This window comes from Anabrus simplex, chromosome 1 (genome assembly GCF_040414725.1).
Source record: "Anabrus simplex isolate iqAnaSimp1 chromosome 1, ASM4041472v1, whole genome shotgun sequence".
Classification (NCBI taxonomy): domain Eukaryota; kingdom Metazoa; phylum Arthropoda; class Insecta; order Orthoptera; family Tettigoniidae; genus Anabrus; species Anabrus simplex.
In genome coordinates this window covers 235,254,837-235,279,610 of record NC_090265.1, presented here as the reverse complement: position 1 = coordinate 235,279,610, position 24,774 = coordinate 235,254,837, and the positions used below count along the sequence as shown (strand labels likewise).

The following is a 24,774-nucleotide window of genomic DNA, read 5'->3' as shown; positions in this document are numbered from 1 at the left end:
TGCCTGCTATATTCGTGTTATCCTCGTGTACGGTAACCCTTTTGATATGTCAGCATTTAACTAATGGCAGTTTACATTTCCTTTAGAGCATAGTAGGATAAAATAGTATATATAACAATCTGTCAGTGTACAGTAGAAGTCCGTTATAGCGAGAATTCATAACGGTGACAAATTTACTCGCTATAACAGATTGTCATTATATCCAATTTTTGTAAAAGTCTGGAAAAACCCCATACACATTGAAAAAGGAATGAAACGGCAATAAGTTTGTTCAAATTTGCGTTTTCGCGGATGATATCCACACTATGGCTTACTCGTTTATTTTTTTAGAAATCCGATACTACGTGAAAGGGTATGTTTAATTTCATTCTGGAAAAATGTTAGTATCACTCCAGAGGCCTCTGTGGCAAACGTCCCAGTTTTCTTGTTCAAATAGCGCCACCTAACCTGACCCTGTATGTATCATGAAAACATATGTCAAGCACACGTAGAGAAATGATAACCTCCTCACTACAAATTTACAGCCAGGCTGAGTGGCTCTAAATTCCGGGACCTTGGCGTCTCCAAAAACCGTAAAAGAGTAGTTAGTGGGACGTAAAACAAATAACCTTATTATTACAAATTTACATGGAAACAGACTTTCCAAAATTTAATTAAACACAAGGAAATATTAAATATCCTCTGAAATCAGTGATATACTCTGCCATACCTTGGGGTGTAGCACATTCTTACTTAATTTCAGTATATAACATAAAAATTAAGCGATCGTCTACTTCAGCCTCTATTTCTAATGAGTTAACACCTGCTGCCGACCATGTTATTTACACATTTATTATGAAAACGTGTTATCCTCTTTCATTTGAGTTTTTCTTTTAGAGAATAGCAGTCAATGGGGGTATTATTAATCGACTCCGACATCGCCTTCTAATATTAAATGTTGAACATTAATTTATGTTCAACATTTAATCATTGATTTTCAATACGGTCAAAATGAAAATAATCACTTGTAATCGCCTTCTAATGTCTACGTGAGAGCTCGCAAGTGTACAAAGTACATAGCGAGAAAACGATACCACAGGTCGCATTTTGTGGCAAATGTTTCAGTTTTCTTACTCAAGCAGTGTCACCTAACCTAGCTTAACCATACTATATGAATCATGAAGACATATTCCAAGGGCCAGTAAAGAAATGATAACCTTCTTGCTATAAATTGAGATGGGAATAACCTTACCAAAATTTAACCATACGCGACAAAATATAATCCAACCTCAGGAATCAGTGATGCGCTCTGACATATGTTGAGGTGTAGTCTATTGCATTCTTGTTTAATTTCAGTGTAAGATATTAAAATTAAATTATCGTTTACGTAGCCTTTATTTCTAAAGAGTTAACAACTGCTATTGACCACGTTATTTACGTATTTATTACGAAAACGCGTTCTCCTGTTTCATTTCTGATTTTCTTTACGGAACAGCAGTTGATGGGTGTTACTAATAGACTCTAACATTGCCTTCGAATGTCAACCTGAGAGCTCGCAAGTGCACATAATGAGAAAACAATACCGTACCAAAGATGATCAATCACATTTTGTGGCAAACGTTTCAGTTTTCTTATTCAAACAGCGTCACCTGACCTAACTTAACCATACTATATGTAGCATGAAAACATATTTGAAGCACCAGTAGAGAAATTATAACTTTCTCGCTATAAATTTACATTATATTAGCCTTTCCAAAATTTAACCAGCTGTGAGAAAATATAAAACTAACCTCTGAAATTAGTGATGCACTTTTAGCATTAAAATTAAGCGATTGTTTACTTCAGCCTTTATTTTTAACAACTTAATAACTGCTATCGGACACGCTATTTATTCATTTATTACAAAAACACGTTCTCCTTTTTCATTTCCACTTTTCTTTATGGAACAAAATCGACGGGCATTACTAATTGACTCCGACACCGCCTTGTAATGTCGACGAGAGAGCTTGCTAGTGGACATAGCGAGGAAACGATACCTAAGATGATCGATCGCATGCAATGTAAACGCTGGGTGCATATATATCAGTAACCGAAAAAATCGCATGCACTTAATTGCTCATAACAATGGATGCATCAGTGATAGGGCTCTTGCTGTAACCGAAGGATAGTACAAAGTTAAATATAGGAATTTTGATGGGACAAAAACTGTCATTATAACGGGGTTCTCGTTATATGCCGTACTTGTAATAGCGGACTTCTGATTTATTTAGCTGTTTTGTCTAATCCTTGAGCAGTTCTTCTGAATTTCAAACGGAAATGTCATTTCGGTTTGCGCGTAGTAGGCCTAATAACCTTTTGTAATTAGGATACTTTAGAACACAGTTAGAATTATTATAGTGTAGTTATTTTATAAATTATTGTGCTTATTTTATTATAGAAAAATATTTGTGTAGTATTGGAAATTTGTGTAGTAGGAGAAATATATCTAGAAATTTGGCTCATACTAAAATTCTATTGATGTAATTAGGATAGGCTTAACTGCAGTTTAGAATTGCAGCGTAACAGACAGTATCTTGCCTGCCTTTTCTGTTTGCAAATAATAATAATAATAATAATAATAATAATAATAATAATAATAATAATAATAATAATAATAATAATAATAATAATAACGACAACAACAACAACAACTTAGTGTTAAACAAAGTCATCAGGGAATGGGGAAAAGAAACCGAAGGTATAAACATTGGTACTCGGGGACAAAGAATTAACGTGAAGTGCCTAGCTTTTGCTGATAATCTAGCTATCTTTACCAAGACTAGTGAAGAAACCAGGTATGCCATAGAGAAGTTACATGAGATAGCATCAAAGACAGGCCTACAAATATCATATGAGAAGACTCATATCATGGCTAATGGACACCAGAATATCCAAAGATCCCCACTATAGAAAAATTATGGAATAATCACACAGGTCCCTCCCTTCAAATATCTAAGAGAAATCATTGTACCATCCAGATTGGACAGGAAAGCTGATTTAGAAAGAGCCACCAAACTCCTGAAAGCGTGCTGAATAACATGGAATCACTACAATAAAAGAGTGATGTCACGAAATGCAAAACTTTGGCATTACAAGACTGTTATACTTCCAGAAGCTTTGTATGCCTCAGAAACCACATCTCTAGGAGGCCACTCTAAAATTGATGAAATTGAAAAACAAGAACGAAAAATTCTGAGGAAAATATATGGCCCCGTTCTCGTAAATGGTATATATGGATCAAAAGAAAAACTGTAGATTTGTACAAAGCTATCAGAAAGTTCACCGATACCGTACGCAGGAGATGATTGAAATTCTATGGCCACATTTGTAGAATGGACGGCACTAGATTTGCAAAACTACTGCTTGGTATAACTAGTTTAAAGGAGGTCAAAATCAGCTGGTTAGAGGACATAAAGGTGGACGTAAGAGAAATGAACATCACAGAAAATACCATCGAGGATCACAAGGCTTTTAGAACTCTGGTTGCAAAGCACACGTTCACGGAAAAGGCTAAAAGAACCACAGGGAAACAATGGACGGAAGAACGCAAGAAACAGCATATCGAATTCATGAAGAGATTTTGGGAGGAGAAGAAGAAAGGAAAACCATCATGAAGCTAACAAGTTCCAACGCGCTCTGTAAATGGGCATAACGAAAAAAGAATAATAATAATTTGTCTCCTTAACTATACGTGTTTAGTGTATTTGTACATTTCTATTGTTAGACTCTTATAATTAGGATATGTTTAACTAGTATAATTGTAGTGTAGTTATTCTAACAGTTTGTTTCTGATTGCATGACCTAATAGATTGAAAGTTAATTTTGATTACAATATGGTCATGAAAATTCAATATTCATTGACTTGACCCACAATGGGCGACTTGCACTCATTCTACAGTGTGATGGCAGTAGTGCCAGACCTGTAGCTTAGATCCTTTCCAACAGAACAAATACTTGTTGCTTGTTGTTTTAAGGGGCCTAACATTGAAGGTCATCGGCCCAGAACAAATACAGTATGACCTAGGTCACCATAGCTCAGTTGGTAGAGCAACCGATGCAAAATCAGGAGGTTGTGCATTCGGGTCTCACTGGTGTCCAGTTGGCCATTTTTGTTCTGTATTTAACATCTCTTTGATTGTTGAAAGCAATTCGAAGACGCTACCACTGGCATGCTAGGCCTACCATGGATCTTTGCGTTGATACAGTATTATGCACTAGATGGTTGGTGCCTGACACGCATTTCCTCATGTCAGTTAAGTCTGTGGTTTACCCGTCAATACTCGGGAGGCTGATTGCAGTGGTTGCCCACTGGGCGATGGGGTCGCCACATCCCTACGCCATTCCTATGAGGAATGTAGAACCACTTTTAGAAGAGGAACAATATGGCTTTAGGTCTGGAAGACCAACAACAGATCTTATATCTGCTGTCAGGATGCTAATGGAAAAACATTGGGAAAAGAAAAGCCTTTATATCTACTGCTCCTTGACATCGAAAAGACCTATGACAGCATACCAAGGGAGCTTATTTGGGAGTGCCTGAGCTCAAAGTTCGAGACAGTCTAATTTCAAAAGTTAAGGTGCTTTATGAGAAAACCAGAAGCTGTGTGCAAGTCGGTTCTGGACTGTCAGACTGGTTTGAGACAAAAAAGGGGAGTACAACAAGGTAGTGCTTTGTCGCCCCTATTATTTATCATTTTAATAGATACCATATTAAAGGTGCTAGAAGAAAAGGGGCAACAAGACTTAAAAGCATTTGCATTTGCAGATGATGTAGTAATTTGGAGTAACTCAGAGAAAGATGTGGAAGAGAGAGTGCAGGAGTAGAGTCAGGAGTTTGAGAGGTATGGATTAAATATTAATAAGGCTAAAACGGTGGTGTTGAAGGTACAGAAGGATGACAACCAGCCAGAAATCATGCTAAATGGCACTAAGCTGGACAGTGTCACAGAATTTAAGTACTTGGGTAGTATAATGTCCTAGGATAACTTAGCTAAATATGAAGTAAACAGTCGAATCAGCAAAGCAATACATTTTTACCTCCAAGTAAGACAGCTACTATGGGATAAACAAGTGCCATTCAAAACCAAGATGACACTGTATAAATCATACTATACCCCTATCCTCACATACAGCCTGGAAATTGCTACATTAACAAGAAAGGACATCTTGAAACTCCAGGCAGCAGAAATGAAGTTCCTACGCACAATGATCCAGAAGACCAGGAGGGATAAAATCAGGAATGAAAAAGTCAGAGAAGACGTAGGACTAGAAGAGTCCTTACTCCAGAAGATCCAAAAGGCAAGACTGAAGTGGTTTGGTGATGTGAAAAAAATGAGTGCCAATAGGTCTGCAAGAAGGGAGTATGAAAGAGAAATAAGGGGAAAGAGACCAGTGGGCAGACCTAGAGAAAAATGGACAGACTTAGTGAAGAAGGATGTAGAGGAGAGAGGTCAGGTGGGAGCGGATTGTGAATGAAGAATGGTTCATGGACCGAACAAAATGGAAGGGGCTCATATACCACACCTGGGAAACTCGAGTTGGTCAACGATGACGATGATGACTTAACATCTCTTCAATATGTACTACATGCACGGAACACGACCTAATAGGTTGAGAGTTAATTTTGATTATATTACAGTTGTGAGAATTCAATATTCATTGACTCGGCCCACAATGGTGACTTGCATGCACTCTACAGTGTGACGGCAGTAGCTGTAGCTTAGATCCTTTCCAAAAGAACAATTATGACCTAGGCCACCATAGCTCAAATGGTAAAGCAACCGACGCGGTATCTGGAGGTTGTGGGTTCAGATCCCACTGGTGTCTGGTTGGCCATTTTTGTTCTGTGCTTAACATCTCTTCAACACGTACTACATGTACTGAACATGACCTAATAGGTTGAAGGTTAATTTTGAAATTTAAGCCTACTTCCTCTATAATGTTCAGAGGTTCAAATGTTTCCATATTTTTGCACTACAGTATATCCTTCTACCCCTACCCTGCCAATGTTAGCGTGGATTGACAACAATGGGACCCTGCCTGAGTCTGCCATTGCTTCTATTTGTTCCAGACTTCTCTTTCATTGTTCTTATCCAGCTTATCTTAGTCAACTTTATTCTCTTCTGAATCTGACAGGAATATGTTTAGGAGGTGTAGGGAGTTTTTCAGTTTCACAACGTTCATAGTCCTTCCTTTTGTTCAGCTGATACCTTAATTTTTCAAGGGGTCGACTTCTTTTTCGTATGAGTTCTGTGAAGAGGGGATGGTAATAGTGTTGTTCTTCCTCTTATAAAAATATTCACCCTTACTACCTCACAATATACTACACCCTTACGGGCTTCGATGGGAGACCCAAGCATAATGATGCGTCAGCGTACCTGACGAACTACCACACGGATGAGACTGTATCGAAGAGGGGTCAAAATTGCCAACACGGGCTTCAAACCGCCCTCCTCCTACTTTCTGTGCTAGCCTCTGCAACTCGAGCACTTTGGGGGTGATAACATTCGAGGAAATGTAATAAGAAAAATACTTAGGATGGAGTCTTATCTAATGTGAAAGCAGGATTTCTGGGTTCAACTATTTACTGCACTGCTACAAATGGCAAGAATCATGTAATGGGGTCACCAATATCAATTTATTCCTGAATTGTGACATAAAAAGAAAAAAAACACTATCACAATAATATCTTCACACACGGAGCAATGGAGAAAAAAACAGTACGCAAATTAATTGACTCGCCTCAAGGGCGTCCTATGATCTCACTCAGCATAGGCTTCATTTTGCAATGAAGTACAATCGAAGTCTAGCAATTAAACATCATCTATCTTTCTATCCTTAATTTATATATATATATACTCAGCATAGGCTTCATTTTGCAATGAAGTACAATCGAAGTCTAGCAATTAAATATCATCTATCTTTCTATCCTTAATTTACTTTCTTTCGGTCAATCACCACCATGTAATTTGAGATGTCCCCTACATAATACAGTACACTCTATTCTTAGCATGTTATTAACCGGTCCCTACTCTACATAGTTAACACATGAGAAAAATATTTACATTACAGAAACACACAACAGTGAGTTTTTCCCTGGATTTGCCACGTACCCTGTCACCAAGACTGACAACAATGAACATTGGTTCTTTTTTAACTCAAAGAAATAAAACAATACACCGAACAAAATCATATGTACACTTTACATACAAATGGGGCTATTCCTGTAAGAAAAACTTGGATTTCATTTTCTTCTGCCCCCGGCAAAAGTTTAATGCAAGCTTACGCAGGCCAGCTCATTCTGGCCTACGTTTGAACTGGGCTCCTTCAGACTGAGAGATATCTGAAAGTCCGTAGCTATCTGTTGCCTTGTACACCTGTACGTGGAGGCGGGGGATTTCTATATATAAACTACCATCTAAATTATATTATCATTTAACATAAGTGTTCTTAAACTGAACTATTTAAGGGAAACACAGTGTGAAATCCAAGGGGCCATAGCTTTTAACTTTCAATACATAGCAGTCTGCACGAAGGGGGACTGGAACAAAAAAAAAAAAAAAAAAAAAAAAAAAGTTCCTTTGTAACGCCGGGGGAATGGTCACCCTTCATGAGCCAAGGCGGACCGTAACCTTCTCTCCTTCCTAGGATACACTTATTATTACCCCAATTCATTTATTTATTCCATTTATTTCGTATCACCACAGAGATTCCACTATTCATTTGCTCTCCATTGTCTCATTCTTCACGTCAATTATCTTGAGACATCATAACTTCTGAATTCCTCATTTCATATATCACCGTAGACTCCTTTAGGCGTTTGGCCTTCTCATTACTTCTCATACCGTGTATCCCAGTTCCTTGGGCTTAGGGCTACCATTATTCCTTTCTCAACTCTTCAAATTTCTCTTTGCTCACTGTAAACATTCTTACTACTCTTTCAAGTGCCCAGTACCACAGCACTTCACACTGGTTTTGCACAAAAAAGAACACTCCAGACAGAATCTGATAAAAATCAACATCAAGGGAAATTTGCACATTGTCCCTAACATAATTTACCTCAATAACACAATTTTGTATCTCTCTCAGTCAGAACTCTTCACTCTTGATGTTTTTGCCTTAATAGTACTTTACAGCTAAGCATGCATTGTCTAAATGACCCATGAGCACCCCAGCTATTCTCTACGACAACCATATTGAACATTAGTAACTTCTTGAACGTGGTATCCCTCATTCATCACTCACTACTGTTTCCAACCTGCTTTAAGGGAACTCAAAATGCAGTTCTATCCTTGTTCCTCATACTCACTGCATGTTACCAATTACTAAAAATAAAACTCCCCTCATGAAGGACTTATCAGAAAGAAAGATATGGTTCGTCCAGGGAGTTAGCTCTCTTAATTTTATGTTAACATGACAAAAAAAACTCAAATTCCATATTAGGGTATGCATTATTTACAGCATTTACGTATTAACAATAGGAAATCCTACATTTATCCCTCCGGTTATACTTTTTTGTGCTAAGAAATAAAATGATATCAACTCATCTGTTTGGTGGTCGTTTTTCCTTCCACGGTAAACCCATGGGAGAGTTTTACTCGTCCATCCTCTCGGCGCTGTAGACGAGAGGTACCAGCCTTCGAACCTGGTCTACGACAGTCCGTCATCCTGATTGGCTTGTTCAACTGCTACAAATCTTGACGTAATCCAATTGGTTTCGGCTTCAGACTCGTCACACATTCCCTTTGTCCACAATGACACACACACAGAATTTACACAGGAGTTTCCCTTGTGGAGGCAGGTCACTCTAATTAAGGGCAGCACGCATTAACACAGTGAGTAAGGTGACTCATAAGGCTTGAGAACCCCTTCCTCCGAATAGCAGATTATCCCTGTCGATGCTATTCTACCGCCGAATATTACTTCTCTGAATTGTATACCACTAATTTACAGATAATGGGTACTAATTTATGCCGGCATTGTTCATAGCCCACTCCCGCGATTCATTTATACACATTTTTCTTGCGGTCTACTCAATTACGCACAGCACCGAGACCCTTGCCTAGGCTTGATTGGCTATTTTTAGAGTTCCTAATACATAGTTCACAAAATGTGGGTTATAAAGTTTACGGTCGCGACAGACACACTAACTTCATCTTTGTACGTGGTCAATAGACTACGCTCAGTGAGGGCCAGGGCCAGCCTTATACTGTCAACTCGCTGGTCCTCGGAGTGGGAGACTCCTTCACGCTGAATTAAGGAAATCGGCTCCATTAATAACTGGAGTTCAAGACATTTAAAGGGTGCGTATTGTAGACCTCGGTTTGTTCGTTGCTTGGCGTCTTATCACCTACTCTGTCTTACACTTGAGAGCACTTTTCTCGTGGGCTTGGCTTCAGCCACACCTTTCCATTGTTTGCTGGGCTATCTTTCGCGGGTTCAGTTCTGACCACACACCGATTGAGTCCTGGGAATGTTCCTTTTACCCAACATGCTACAAAGAACTCGATTTCTGAAGTTATTTTACTGGGATGGAAAGATGCACATGCTGTCAATGAGCTGTACAGGACACTGTATGGTTTCAATACATACCTAACATTCATTCTTCAGCTCTATCTCTTTTTGTTATTTTTATACTGTATGACAAAATGGAATATTGATTGTATAAAAATATTTTTATGGCAGTTTCTAAGGATGAGAGCATCTTGGTGACGGGTGATTCAGATTCTCAATTGGTGAAGTGGCGTGATGTGACAGAAGAGCGTCGCTTGGAGCGAGAACGAGCTCAGGAACAGCTGGTGCTACAGGAACAGGAACTATCAAATTTGCTTCAGAATAACGAACTGTTGGCTGCCTTACAATTAGCACTTACTTTGGATCGGCCACTGCAGGTGCTGAGGATAGTTCAGGGTAAGTTCCAAACTCCTGTTTTGAAATAGTAGTGTCCAGCTCATTCAGGCTTTTTGTGTTAATGTATGAAGCTAAGATCATATTTTAACTTCTAGGAACTGTACCACTATATTTTGTCTTGCTTTTATCTTCACAATACAAGCTATTGTTAGAAGTGTGAAATTTTAGCATTAATTGCTTCCTTTTTGTAATAATATTAAAAATAGCATTTTATAGCATTTGAGAGGAGTAAATGACATTGAAATATTAGGTGTTTATAAATGGACATATTTAACCTAATCAATTACAGTGTTTGTTTGTTTGTTTGTTTGTTTCTTTCTTTCTTTCTTTCTTTCTTTCTTTCTTTCTTTCTTTCTTTCTTTCTTTATTTATTTATTTAAAAGTACACAGGTTTTACACTAAATTAAGTACCTTCTTAACATTCAGTAACAATCTGTATCTATGAAGTTAAAGTTTAACAAAAAAATAAAATTAAAAAAAATTAAAAAAATAAAAAAATATATTAACATTATATATGATACCATTTACAGTTTGAAAGAAATGAGAAAGGCACTAAGAAATCACACAGTAGTACAAAGCAAAAGACAATACAAAAAAAAAAATAGAAAGGAACTTAAAACACAAATGAGTACACTGGGAAATATGATGAATATCAGAAAGAAAGAATTATCAAAAATTTACAAATTGCAAAGGCAGGCTTCTAGTTTCTTATTGAATTCATTATCTAATTCGGTGAGTATATCGACTTCTTTTGTTACAGTGTTATAAAGCGTTATCATTTTTACGAAAGGCGAATTTGACTGATGCAATGTTTTTGACCTTTGAACGTGAAATAATTGATGCTGACGTGATCTTGTCTGCGGAACATGGAATGAAATGCATTTTAAAAGGTCCAAAGAATCAAATTGTCCAATTACAATTTTTCTTAGTATTTGTATAGAAATTAAGGACCGTCTGGTTTTCAGTGAAGGAAATTGAAATATATTCTTTAATAGCTGGGTTGATGTGTTGAAAGGGAAAAAAGTGTTAAAAGTTTTAAAATAAAGATAATGTAGGAACTTGTTTGGTACAGTTTCAATAACATTCACTTGTTGCTTTGTATACGGGCTCCGAATCATTGCAGAATGTTCCAGTATGCTCCGTACTAAAGTAATATGGAATTCGTTCAGTACAGAGGGCTGGGTAAAAGGTCTTGATGTTCTTATCAAAAATCCTAGCATTCTTTGTTATTTGTATTGGTATGATTGTTGAAGGTTAGCTTACCGTCGAAAATTATACGAAGGTCCTTAAACGTTAAAACCAAACCAAACCAAACCCCACGGCACTTAACGCCCTTGAAAGGACCTTGGCCTGCCCAGCAACCGCTGCTCAGCCCGAAGGCTTGCAGATTACGAGAGGTCGTGTGGTCAGCACTACGAATCCTCTCGGCCGTTATTCTGGGCTTTCGAGACTGGGGCTGCCATCTCACCATCAGATAGCTCCTCAATTCTAACCACGTAGGCTGAGTGGACCTCGAACCAGCCCTCAGGTCGAGAGAAAAATCCCTGACCTGACCGGGAATCGAACTCGGGGTCTCCGGGCGACAGGCAAGCATGCTACCCCTACACCACGGGGCCGGCTAAACGTTAACACTCTATCCAATTTTTCCCTGCGTACGTGATAGGCTGAGACTTCAGATTCCTTCCTCCTGGTAAACGTCATGTATTTACATTTACTAACATTCAAAGACAACTTATTAATATCACACAATAACTAGACCTGTAATTAAGGTTATTGTAATAGATTTACATTTTCTTTACTACATTTTACAGCTTACTTTTTCTTTTAATTATAAGATGATATCTTACGCGTCTTTGTCTTCAGACCACTTCAAAGTTGGGTTTCCATTCTTAAACAAGGTGCATGGTTAATTCAGGTATATTTTTATCATCTTAGTCAATTTTCCTAAATTTAGCATGCATTGTTTTTTCAATTTTTTCGCCACCTGTGGCCATGAATTGCCGCTGCCTGCGAAGGGTTAATACACTACCTACATTGTTACATGGTACTGTATTTCCCTTACGACTGGGCTACTCTCAACAACTCAATATCCTGTTTTGCATATTGATAAAATTCCTTACAAGATAGTGAAACATTTTTGAGAGACTAGTAATTCTTCTTTTATCAGTTCCGGTTGGCTCCGGCTTCTAACAACTGTCCATTTATTTTTCATTAGTGAAAAAATTTATTTCCACTAAGGAATTTGATTCTGGAATACTCAATAAAAATCCTGTTATTCTATTTGTGTTTGGGATATTTTTCATTGATACTTTAGAAAATAAATGAAGCCACTTATCAAAGTTGAGAGGAATATTTCATTCTTTTTGCTCCCTTGTCATGGTAAGTTACTTCTTCCAGCTATTCCTACGTACTATTCCATTTTGTTTATAATGATTAGTGCTGCATAATACTGTACTTTTTCTGTGTCTGCCTAGTGACCTATCATTTTATTTTTTTATAAAGTAAAAACTAAATGGTAGTTTAGAAAGAATTTATTGTGCCCATGGAACCATTAGAAGCATGCATCCTTTTTTTTTTTTTTTTTTTGGGTTATTATATTTATGCAGCTTGGAAAGAGAACAACTGTGTTTTTTCGGTTTTTATGTGTGCCTTTAAGTTAAAAATGTTCATTGATTTATAGGCAAAGGATGTAGATGTGTGATTTACTGTTTGTGTTAAATTAAGATGTGATGTTTAAATGTACCTTTCCATGAAATATAGTGTCAATGCACTATTATTATCCTGTCCCTCGATCATTGTCAGGCAGGCTAAGAGTTAATTAGCAGTTTGCTCAGATATTGGGTGTGAAGTAAATATTGCATAATGATTATTATTACCATCAGTATCGTTTGTGTGTTTTGTTGGATGGAATTGAATACAGTTTATTTTTTTGTATAATTTTTTACAGAGGTTTTGAAACAAGGCAAATCAGGTTTAGAAGACACACTGAAACAGCTTCGACCTGATCAGAAGGAAACTCTCCTTAAGTGTGCAACTACATGGAATTGCAGCAGCAAGAATTGCCACCCAGCACAGGTGAGAATATGAGATACCTAGAGAGCAATAATGCAAATGTTAATAATTTAGATTTGGCCAAGTAATTTATTTAAACAAAAATAATTTCTTATGTGGAAATAAAAACAAATTCCATTTTAAACATACTGTATTTACTCACGTATTAACCTCCTTTTTTTCTTTCACTTTTACAGCTAAAAAAGTAAGGGGGGGGGGGGGGGTCCAATATGCGATAACCTCAAATTTTGTGCAGTGAACACATGATTTCTAGGCTATAAAGAGCTATAAATTGTACTTGTAAACATTCTACATTATTCTTTAAGAAACTTATGAATGTATTTGAGTTGTACTGGCTATTTTCATTGGAACACAGTATTTCTAAATGTAAAAAGTCAATAAATGGTGAATACGACTTTTAGGCCTGCATATATAGTAAATATTGTCCATTTTAGTTACTCATATTCAGTTTCATCTCATTAATTCCTCTGATGAAGTTGACATCAGAAAGGGCATATGGTCGTAAAAACTCGCCATGAAGGTTCGTCGCTTCATACTTGACCCCGTAGGGAAAAATTAGTGTATCATATTATCATATTATGTAATATTGATACAAAAGAACTTAATGGCCAGTCATTTGTCTATCAGTTGAGCAGTAGGCCTACCATACAGTAAACCTGATCACTGCTTTGATTTGAATTATCGTCTTGTGCCGCCAACTTCCCTGCTACCAGCGTGTCGTCATTCCAAATGATGTCTTCTTCACTGCCATCTTGTCAGCCATGCAATGCAATCGAGAGCATTCGAGATCTCGTCTTTTTGAAACTTTCAAAAATAGTTTTGTTCCCGACTCTAGTGTCTGAACAGTGAGAATCTATTCTCAAATGGTTTCTGAAGATGGTCTCTGATATTCCCAGTTGGTGTATGTGTAGCAGAAGCCACTCCTTCCGAATAAAGCCGTGCTGCAGCAAGCGTGCCAAACGACCAGCTGATAACAAGCGTTTGTTACGAGTTGTACTTCCGAATGTAATACATAATGACTGGAAGCATTCTTTGGATGACTGTGGCTGTTGAAAGCTAGACCCTTATTTTTAAGGATATTTCATGCTTGTTCTCTACGTTTATCACATCAGGATTTACCTGAACAGCTGTAAATGAGAAAAGAGAGGCCGCATTTTTCAGGTTAGGTATGCATGTCAAGTGCACAGATAGTGTCAGAAGTTCCACGACAGAAAGAATAAAAATAAATAACACCGGGCGAGTTGGCCGTGCGGTTAGAGGCGTGCGGCTTTGAGCTTGCATCCGGGAGATAGTGGGTTTGAATCCCACTGTCGGCAGCCCTGAAGATGGTTTTCCTTGGTTTCCCATTTTCACACCGGGCAAATGTTAGGGCTGTACGTTAATTTAAGGCCACGGCTGCTTCCTTCCAACTCCTAGGCCTTTCCTATCCCATCTTCGCCATAAGACCTCTCTGTGTCGGTGCGACGTAAAGCCAGTAACAGATCAGATGTAAGGCTTTTCAGGCGTTTGCTCTATTAACCAGCGTTTCGTCTTAGACTCATCGGAGTGGGATGTGTCAGACCCTACCCACTGATGCTGGGGTGTATGCAGGTGAACTTACCAGAAGCCCATTATAAGAGGCACAGTCTGATAACTGCATACGGGAGATAAATCTCCACAATAGAATTAATTATTGCCCGCCTAGCAATTCCGAATGGAAAATTCTAAGTTCCCAAGGAGGGAATTAGATATTTTTCACCAATAGAGCTTGTCAAAAACAGATCAGATGTAAGGCTTTTCAGGCGTTTGCTCTATTAACCAGCGTTTTGTCTTAGGTCCGACACTAGACTCATCAGAGTGGGATGTGTCAGACCCTAGCCACTGATGCTGGGGTATATGCAGGTAAACTTCTTCTTCTTCTTCTTCTGATCGTTATTTCATTCTCCCTTTTTGGGAGCGGGCCACCAGTCCTACTAGGGACTCTTTGGCCGGTGATTTGGTTGGTTTTTGGGATTCTAGTTGTTTATTGAAAGTGTGCTATGGCACACGTGTTTTTATGTTGTTGGTTGGAATGTTTAGTGGCGTGTGGATTGTCACAACAAGGCGTCACTCAGTGCGAGTTGGCACTCCTGTACCCGTAGCAGTTCCGCTCCGAAGTCTTACTTGGTTTGGTAGTGCCGGGTTCCGGGCAGCTTCTGCGTAGCTCAGAGTAGATAGAGGCATAAAGCCTGGCGAGCGGTTTTCAACTGGTAGGTGAAATGGAGCCGTAATGTCTGTAGTATGGAAGTTAAGTGGCGACATGCCACTTGGTGATGGGTTTTCTGGATTGGAGAACGGGGTGTATGTACTCCCCATTGATGCGCTTGGCTCTCGTTGAATAGCTCTGCGTTTTCTATCCTCTGGGCTTGGCGAGTCCCTGTCGATTTTCCTCTTCGGCATTCGAATAGTTTTGTCTTCCATGGATGAGGTTGGAGATACAGAGCGATCTCTTATCATGGAGTCAAAACTTTCAGGGTTACAGGTGGCAGCATTAGTATTCTTCTTTCGCACTTCTTCCTCACTCTGGTTGGAGTGTGTTTGGTGACCTCTGGAGTAGATGGTCCGTATCTGTTCATAGTTCCTCCGAATCCGTCGCGCTCGAAGCGACATCTTTGGCTGGCTGGTTCAACTTCGTCTTGGTATTCACGAAGTCTGATGAAGCCCCTGGTGGCGGAGTTTCATACCTCGTAGGATCATATCCCGCAGCGACAGTGCCTAGTTCTTTCTCGGCTCCCTGCTGCTTATTTTCATTTTCTAGCTTCTTGTTAGTTCCCGTATTACTTGCCATCTTGACCGCTGGGCTAGACAGCGGAATACTGACTTGGATTGCAGGTGAACTTACCAGAAGCCCATTATAAGAGGCACAGTCTGATAACTGCATACGGGAGATAAATCTCGTCTTTCGTCTTTGCAAAGCGGCTGCCTTACTTAGACATTGTTTAACCATAAACATTGTCTAAATACCATTTCTACAATCGGCCCATAGTGTTTTGCTGTTATAATATACTGTATACATGCCTTCACAGTATTCATGATAAATCTTTTAAGAATGATTGCATTAAAAAATGTAATGTAGCATTCTAGAGTTACAGATTTTGCACAGATAATATGGCACTTCACTTAATTGGAACTTGGATAATCGTGGTCTTGTTGTATTAGGTAGAGTTATTAGTTATAAAATAACTCTTCAAATTATTCCTTAGAGCAATAGTATATTTACAGGGCACTATAAGGCAACAGAATCAATAGAAGTACAGGATAAATTTGTTATTATTAAGAGTATATCATTTATAGTAGTTATTTATTACTACCCAATAGTTTGAAGTTATTTCATTAATTAAGAATGCTTAAAATCTATATCTAGGTACAACAGTAATTTAATTTTCTAAACATACTATAGATAGATATTCAAATTAATTTCCCTAGTTTTTGAAGATGATTCTTTGAGCAATGAAACATGTAGCTCCACCTTTCCTCTGTAACACAACATTATAGTACATGCTAGGATGAGAAAAGACTAGATTCCAGGTATTTATCATTATTTCATCTCACACCCCTTCATGTCACTCATTTCAACATTTTGTTATCGTAACAAAGTTATTGATAGGGTCCAGATGCTGTTACTTTTTACTAAGTGGTTTGGTGCAGTGCTGTAATATATGTATATAAACTATTCAAGGTACTGTTAACAAACATTCTCCAAACTTGACCAAAATCAAAGAAAATACCTTTAAAATAAATATAAAGGGTAAAATAAAAGGAAGCTCTTGGAAACCTCCAGACATAGAAATCTCTCAGCCTGCAGAACTCGTAGTTACTAGGTTACTAGCGACATAGCGGTCAATGACTGCCGCTGTATCAGAGTCTGACCAATGAGCGCCGGCCCTCTCCAGTCAGGTCGGCTGAGCAGTGACTCAAACTACTATTACAAATCTCAGAACTTATTATAATCAATAATGTCATTCCAGGCCATCTATCCACTGACAGCCTGGAATACACCATTTAGTCAAGCAACTTGTCTCCTTGCTCCCAAATCTTCTCAGCCTAAAGTTTGCAACATTTCCGTAACACTACTCTTTTTTCGGAAATCGCCAAGAACAAAAAGAGCTGTTTACCTTTGAATCTTTTCCAGTTCTCTTATCTAGTAGTCCTGGTGTGAGTCAACATCACACATGGGGCACGGCCACAACTGATCGCTACCCCCTTCATCCCCGCTCCACAAAACGGTGAACATACCATGTTGCATTCGAACTTTGCGGCTTTACTAGTCGAGGATGTACACAATGTTCATAGATGGCAGAAGTTGTTCTTTCATCTCTACCAGTGAGGGAAATCCCCTCAGTATTATACATTGTCTTTTCCTCCTGTTTTTTTTTTTTTTGCTAGTTGCTTTACGTCGCACCGACACAGATAGGTCTTATGGCGATGATGGGATGGGAAAGGCCTAGGAGTTGGAAGGAAGCGGCCGTGGCCTTAATTAAGGTACAGCCCCAGCATTTGACTGGTATGAAAATGGGAAACCACGGAAAACCATCTTCAGGGCTGCCGACAGTGGGGCTCGAACCCACGATCTCCCGGATGCTTTCCTCCTGTTAGTAAAAGTTGCATAATACACACGTTGCATGACACAGTTTTTTTTTTTTTTTTGCAAGTCACTGGACTGCTCTCTTTGTCTCAAACCATATTCATCCACTTCCTTTTAGACCACAGCTGTAACAATCCTAGTATAACATCTTTACTTTTTTCAGTCAAGTACTTTGGCACCTTGAGATCTTCCAGACATTCCCAGATCTTGTTCCAAGCAGCATTGTTGTAGGCATTTTCAGTGTCCAAAAATGTAATCACAAAATGCCTTCCATGTTCCCAGTACTTTTCTTGTAAGCATTCTTACAGCAAAAAATAGGATCTATAGTACATCGATCTTCCGTGTGTTGAGGTTGTGAATGGGATTTGATTTATTTGATTTAGATTTATTTGTAAATTTTTCAGTTTATATTCAAAAGTTCCTTTATTGGCTACCTGAGGGATATCTAAATTTTTATCTATAGGAAAAAAAAAAAGAGTGATTTTAATCCTCATATGTTTACTCATAGCAGAAAATTTCTTGTACAGTGAAACCTCTTTTAGACGTTTCTGCAGGGGACAAGGAAAAAGAACATGTTAAGGAGGAAAATGTACTAATGAATGTACGAATGAAAACTATCCAACAGTTATGTGGAAACACTAGATACGATTTTTTCCGATATGAGGGGATTTAACGTCGTGTATCCGCAGGTACAGTAAAAACTATAGGCATATCTACCATTTCTAAAGATGAGAGAGAAGTATTAAAAGGTGAGAAACACGAGAGAACAAATATGAAAACGAATTACGAAATAACGAGTAAATGGAAAGGTATGAAAAACACGAGATAACGAATATGAAAACATGTGCACAGAGGCCAACAAAAGTTATCGAAGTATTATTGCAGATCACACTCTTTCTAAAACAAATGTTATTAGCACCCTTTTATTTCGGACCAGTGGGTTAATATGTTCTGGTCACACTCGTAGAGACTGGGCGAGTTGGCCGTGTGGTTAGGGTCGCGCAGCTGTGAGCTTGCATCCGGGAGATAGTGGGTTCGAACTCCACTGTCGGCAGCCCTGATGGTTGTTTTCCATGATTTCCCATTTTCACACCAGGCAAATGCTGGGGCTGTACCTTAACCTTTTAAGTGCTGAGTTACCACTTGACTGTTTGGTACCTCACTGCTAAGTTTTTTCATTCGTATGTAAAAAAATTTGTAGAAGCTTCAATTTTTAACTTATCAGTGGGGTGATTAGCTTAAAATGTTTATAAATGTTGGTTGTTTATAAATCTAAATGAAAATGGAAAATCCTACACTTATGTTCAATATTATTTTTAGAGAAAACAAAATTATACTTATGTGGCCATGCGGGCATTATCTTTATACAAAGTAAAGAGCCCAAAATAATATATTATTTCCTAAAATATGTAGGCAACTAATACATGTAACTTCTTAGAAATATATTTGATATTTTAAAATACTTTCCAAACCTGGAATGTCGTATTAGTTAAATGTTTTCTACTGGTTGTTTGTGATGCCGATTTGTTCAACTAGCTGCACCAACACCACTGGCACATAAGTTTCTAAAAATCAATAATTTACGGGTTGTCATCAAACACTACTTGGCCCTCAGAGCCTGTCAAAGTTACCTGAAACTCTGGTGAGAAAAGTAATCCGTCTGCCACGAAGTCAGTGATAAAAGAGCTTTTGTACTCACCGTGTTTTTCTTCTTTTGTTTAGGAGACTCTGTTTCTCTCTCACATACCATATTTTCGGCAATCTCTCTATCACTCTCACTTTCAAAATCGCTTAACAATTCCTTAAAATGATCATCTCCATCATCACTTTTCACTGTGGTTAATAACTGAAAGATTCTGTGATCAGAACTAACATCGCTTCAAGAGCAAATAAATTGTTGTTCCGCCATGTTTGTTTACATCACAGATGAACTCCACAGAGGTCTACAAAAAGCTCTGTAAGTTACTTCCCGAAGCTATAATCTCTGATCAGTTAGTTCTACATAATACCCAACAGATGGCAGAACATGTCAGAGATAAAATTCGCACTCGAAAGTGAACCGGGAAACTCAAAAAAATTAAAATTCCCGTGCACCGTCTATAGACGGGCATAGCACTGGTGGACCGGCCGTGTCAGCCCGTATATAGGCAGGCGTAGCACTCATCGGGTTAATTAAGGCCACGGCCGCTTCCTTCCCACTCCTAGGCCTTTCCACTCCCATCGTCGCCATAAGACCTGTCTGTGTTGGTGCAACGTAAAAAAAAAAGAAAGAAAAAAAAAAGAAAGAAAAAAAAAAGAAAAGAGCACACTCATAGACAATGAATTGGAGGTTACGTTTGACCATGTGTAACTGCTACCTGCGAGAAAATTTTGGTCGCCATTTTGAATCGAATGAAACTTCGACCAACTTGAGTGATGGAGTCAAAACTCAAAGGTGTGAGTTGCAACATTTGCGACCTCTGCGCGCTTATGTCAGTCCACTTTTGGACAGATTTTCATTTTGACTTCATTATTAAGGAATTTCACAATATTTTCCGTATCCATAACTGGGCTATCACAAGACAAATATGCACCATGCTAGTCAGTTTCACATGATTGTGTTCCTAATCCAGGTATAGGCTACCGTACCATGTGACAAATATTAACCACACTTCACTGTACCCCTCAACACAAAATATAACCTTCTGAACGGAATGCAAAATACAGGCACAAAGTTAACCGGCAAGCAAAACTGAACATTCCTGAGGCTAACGACTTGCTTCCCGAAAGTGCAGGAAGGCCATTTCCTGTAATCATGCAGCTGTGGCGACGGCTCTTACCCGAGTTCGAAATCATGCTTCTTTCACAAGGGATGTCAAATATAGTAACTTTTTCAGGTAATAGTGAAAATTTGTGACACGATAAGTGAGGTATTTTCGAGCTCGATAGCTGCAGTCGCTTAAGTGCGGCCAGTATCCAGTATTCGGGAGATAGTAGGTTCGAACCCCACTGTCGGCAGCCCTGAAAATGGTTTTCTGTGGTTTCCCATTTTCACACCAGGCAAATGCTGGGGCTGTACCTTAATTAAGGCCACGGCCGCTTCCTTCCCACTCCTAGCCCTATCCTGTCCCATCGTCGCCGTAAGACCTATCTGTGTCGGTGCGACGTAAAACAACTAGAAAAAAAAAAAAAAAGGAAAAAAAGTGAGGTATTTTTATATAGATTTAATACGGTGAGTATCAGGACTTTGAATTTAGACATGCTAAGCGGGAAAATGTGTGAATGAGGAACGCACCAATGAGGTTTCACTGTATTTGGCTGCATTTAAATGTTCTTTATAATGAACTAGGAAATACATTGGACAGACTGGTGTTTCACACTTTGTTTTATTTAATGTTTCTTCATAGCACTACCATTCTTATGTGAAGTTGCCTCATCTGGTATTTCTTGGTGAGCATGTTTTTTTACAAAAAGATGCAACTGAAGGTAATGAGCGTTGAACTGTAGCTTCCTTTGAGGCACAGTTTCTTCGAGGTCTTTTTGAAGTTGATTACAATCCTGCAACTTATTTATTACTTTATTCACTATGATATTATCTGTGATTCCACTCCTTTTCTCAAAGAACTGTCTGCCAGCACCAGTTCTCTTATGTTCTTCTTAGTCTCAGTCATGCAGATGGTATGGATTTTCTTGTTTCACCAGAAGGTGGTGAAAGCTAGAAAGCTACCCTCGTTTTCCTGACTCAGTTAGAGAGCCTCTCTGTCTGGGAGTAGAACTCTGAATAGTGTCATCTCTGATATTCTCCAACTTACAGTGCTGTGCCTAGGATCTTTTTGAGAACTATTCTTTCTCTGATTTCCATTTCTTAAAATCAAGCCTTTTCTGTTGTTTCAACTTCAGATAGCTTGACAGGCATAATTTGTTGTATTTAAATTTTAGAATTTTATTTTTAAGTCTGTACTGAACCGAGAATAACAGATAAGTAAAATTAAAAATCCCCATTTTCAATACAAATATTAAACCAAATAAGTTATAACATTTACTTGGAACTAGTTTCAATGCTGGCGAGCGTCATCTTCAGCCAAATATGAGAACAGGCAATCGTAAATATACATATCATCATTAAATCAATGCACATATAAACACTCTTAATATGGGATTTATGATGCCCCTAAAAGTGTCTGGAAAATAAAACTTCAAATAATCACAATTTCAAAATCTTGAAATCACGATTGGCACGCCACTTAACACAGTATAATCCTTTTCACTCAAGTTAGAACTTTGAAAGTATTGAGTTCGACTTAGAACTGTAAGATTCTCAAATAAATAAAAAATCTTGTCATAAATGAAATGTTATACAAGGGTCGAACCACATATAGAGTTTCTCTTTAAATATGACAGTCACAATTAGAATGACATTTAATTTTATTCAAGATGGAATCTTGAAACAGGATTTATCTGACAGGTTGGATTCAGTCCAGAATATTTGAGTGCGATTTGATAGAATCTGATGGTGTTCTTTCAAAAACATTTTTATTCCTTGTTATAATGTGTTTTTTTGTACAAGTATGTTATAGTGTAATATTTATATTTAATGTGTGTTTGACAGACTGAAAAGCTTTAAAGTTTCATTTAACTGAGTTGACACTGGCAAGTATGGCTTCCTTCTTAACAAAATAATAACCACTCTTCTTTGATTTTGGTTTTCCTTTCTTTCATTATTAATGTCTGATTTCAGCTCGTGCTCTCTGTACTTATTGATGACCTGTCATGTGGAGTACTGAAGCCATCGACATTTTCAAGTGAATTAGAAGGAACAATACCTTATACTGAGAGACATTTCAAGCGATTGACCCAGCTACTACAAGATGTTCATTATCTGCAGTACACTCTAGCATGTATGCAGCCACATGCAAAATAAGACATCTCATGCCTGAGACTTGAACTACAATGGGTCATTATTGTTTGTGACCATGAATGAATGACATGTGTGTGAAAGTAGCATATCTCTCATGACAGCCATTAACAGACAGAATTCATAAACATCAATGAAAAAATGAACATAATTCAATCAAATGTTGGGGACTGTAGCTTACAACAGGGCTGGACAAATCCCAGGTGCACGGTCACTATGGTGACTATAAAAACGTATAGTTGCCTAAAACTGGTGAATGAATGATTTTGTTTTCTAGGAGACTCATAGACATTGTTGCCAACAAATTCACGTGAAAAGTAGGGTTTACTTCTATAAATTTACTCAAAAATAACTCGAGATCTTCTCTGCATACTGGTAGCATGAATCAGCTAATTATGAATGGCCCAAGCTGAGATCTTTAACAAATAAAATCATCAGAGTACTGGTATTTTCAAATGAAAGGATATCGTCATGTTAGAAGGCACTAAGGAAGATGTATTAGTGATGACTGAAGGTGATGAGATCCCACTGTTTAATGCTATAGAGATAAGCAAGTGAATTTTATTTTTCACGCCTAGCTCCTATGAAATTTTGCTAGCGCCGAGATTGTTTTCTGATTTGTCCAGCCCTGCATTATAACATTAATCAAAGATTTAGTATTTTTTACTCCTTGGATAAAATCTGAAATGCGCTTATTGGGTGCCAGTTAATTAAGTTGATTTTCACCATGATCATGTCTCATGATTGCAAACTCAGATTGCAGTGTCAAGTGTATGACTTGCCTTATAGCCAATATAATAAGTGCTAATTGATGGGAGTATAAACTTGCAATTATTCACAAGGAGATAAATTTTAATCCACAGTGAATATAATTGAATATATTTTTTAATATCTTAATTAGGCATAGTTGAGAATTGAACATACATTTTTAATATCCTAATTAGGCATAGTTGAGTTTGATGAGGAAAAACAAGAAGGAAGAGAAACTTGCTTTCAGTATTTTTGCTTGATTATGTTTCTTGTATGATTTTTTCAACGATCTTTTTCTTATTTCATCCTGATGATTTTCACAATTTACTTTCATGATAAAAATAATCTTCCTTTACTATTTTTCCATAATGATCAGCAACAGAAAATAAGTATAATATTATCAGGAAGCATACTTGCAGTTTCACACAGCTATTAATTTCTGCAACTCATGGTCACAAGTTGAAATTGGAGCCCAAACCACAACGATACAACTGCTCAATTTCTCAAAAATTCCACTTGCATTAGCTGGGATTAAAATTGTGTGCTTTCCGTTATGTGTAGGTAGTGACCACTTCACTTATGTAAAAGGTTTAGTTTGAAGCGTGCTATAAGTTTGTTGTGGTTGTCATTAGACAGAATTGTTACTTGCTAAGGTATTTTTATCCTTCATGCAGTCTGAAATTATTATCACCATTGGTTTCTTGTGCATATATTGCATTGTAAATATGTAAATAAACACGTTATTTGTATGTTAATAAATGATTGTAAAACTGAAATGTACTGGAGTCCATATTAATTGTTGTCCAACAATATCCAGGTGCAGGATGTGTACATGTAGTATATCTTGTTACGCCTAGTCACGCAAATCTTTCTATAATGAAAGCAAACTAATGAAAGTTGGTATTGATAAATACAATAGCTTGATAAAAGCTATTGTAAAGTTCCTGAAATATTGAAAAACCAAGAGAGGTACGTTATGAATTCACAATTCATAATACACTGAGAGGTTTTAAAAATGTGACTTTACCCATTGAGAACTCTTTTCATGTACAAGTGTCCCTTGCTTTATACAACTAATTGGTTCTATGAAATAGCTGTGTGATATAAATCTTGTAAAGTGAACTGAATTTAGTGTGGGTGATAAAGGGAGAAGGGTTTCCTCAGAAGCATAACAGAAAATTAAAACTTTACACCCATGAAGGAAAGACATTTTAATTAATGAATTATTTAAATTTGTAATTGAAACACACTAATTGTATAGAGTGAATGGATTTAATTTAATTAATACAATATCATGAACACATACACTAACTACTACATCTACTACTAGTCTTCAGTCAGATGATGAACGGTCTGGATCTGGTGAATCTGGATCATCATTCACTCATTCTCTTGAAGTCCCTGGAATGATAGGTTGATGATCTTCAACCTTTTTTAATGAATCAGTTGAGACTGTTGATGAGCAGCATTTTCCCTCTCTTTGCAGCAAGCCAAATAATTCTGAATTTCTTTTGCAATTTTAGCGCTA

General features: G+C 37.7%; 1 protein-coding gene across 1 annotated transcript in view; it reads left to right on the top strand.

Annotated features, from left to right (window-relative positions):
* Positions 1-24,011, top strand: part of LOC136864374 (transducin beta-like protein 3) — a 157,975-nt gene extending 133,964 nt beyond the window's left edge. Inside the window, exons 13-15 of the mRNA XM_067141294.2 lie at positions 9,703-9,927; positions 12,875-13,002; positions 22,320-24,011. Of these exons, the coding sequence (XP_066997395.2) occupies positions 9,703-9,927; positions 12,875-13,002; positions 22,320-22,502 (536 nt within the window). The 3' untranslated portion in view covers positions 22,503-24,011. The remainder of the gene's footprint in view (positions 1-9,702; positions 9,928-12,874; positions 13,003-22,319) is intronic.
* The last annotated feature ends 763 nt before the right edge of the window (positions 24,012-24,774 follow it).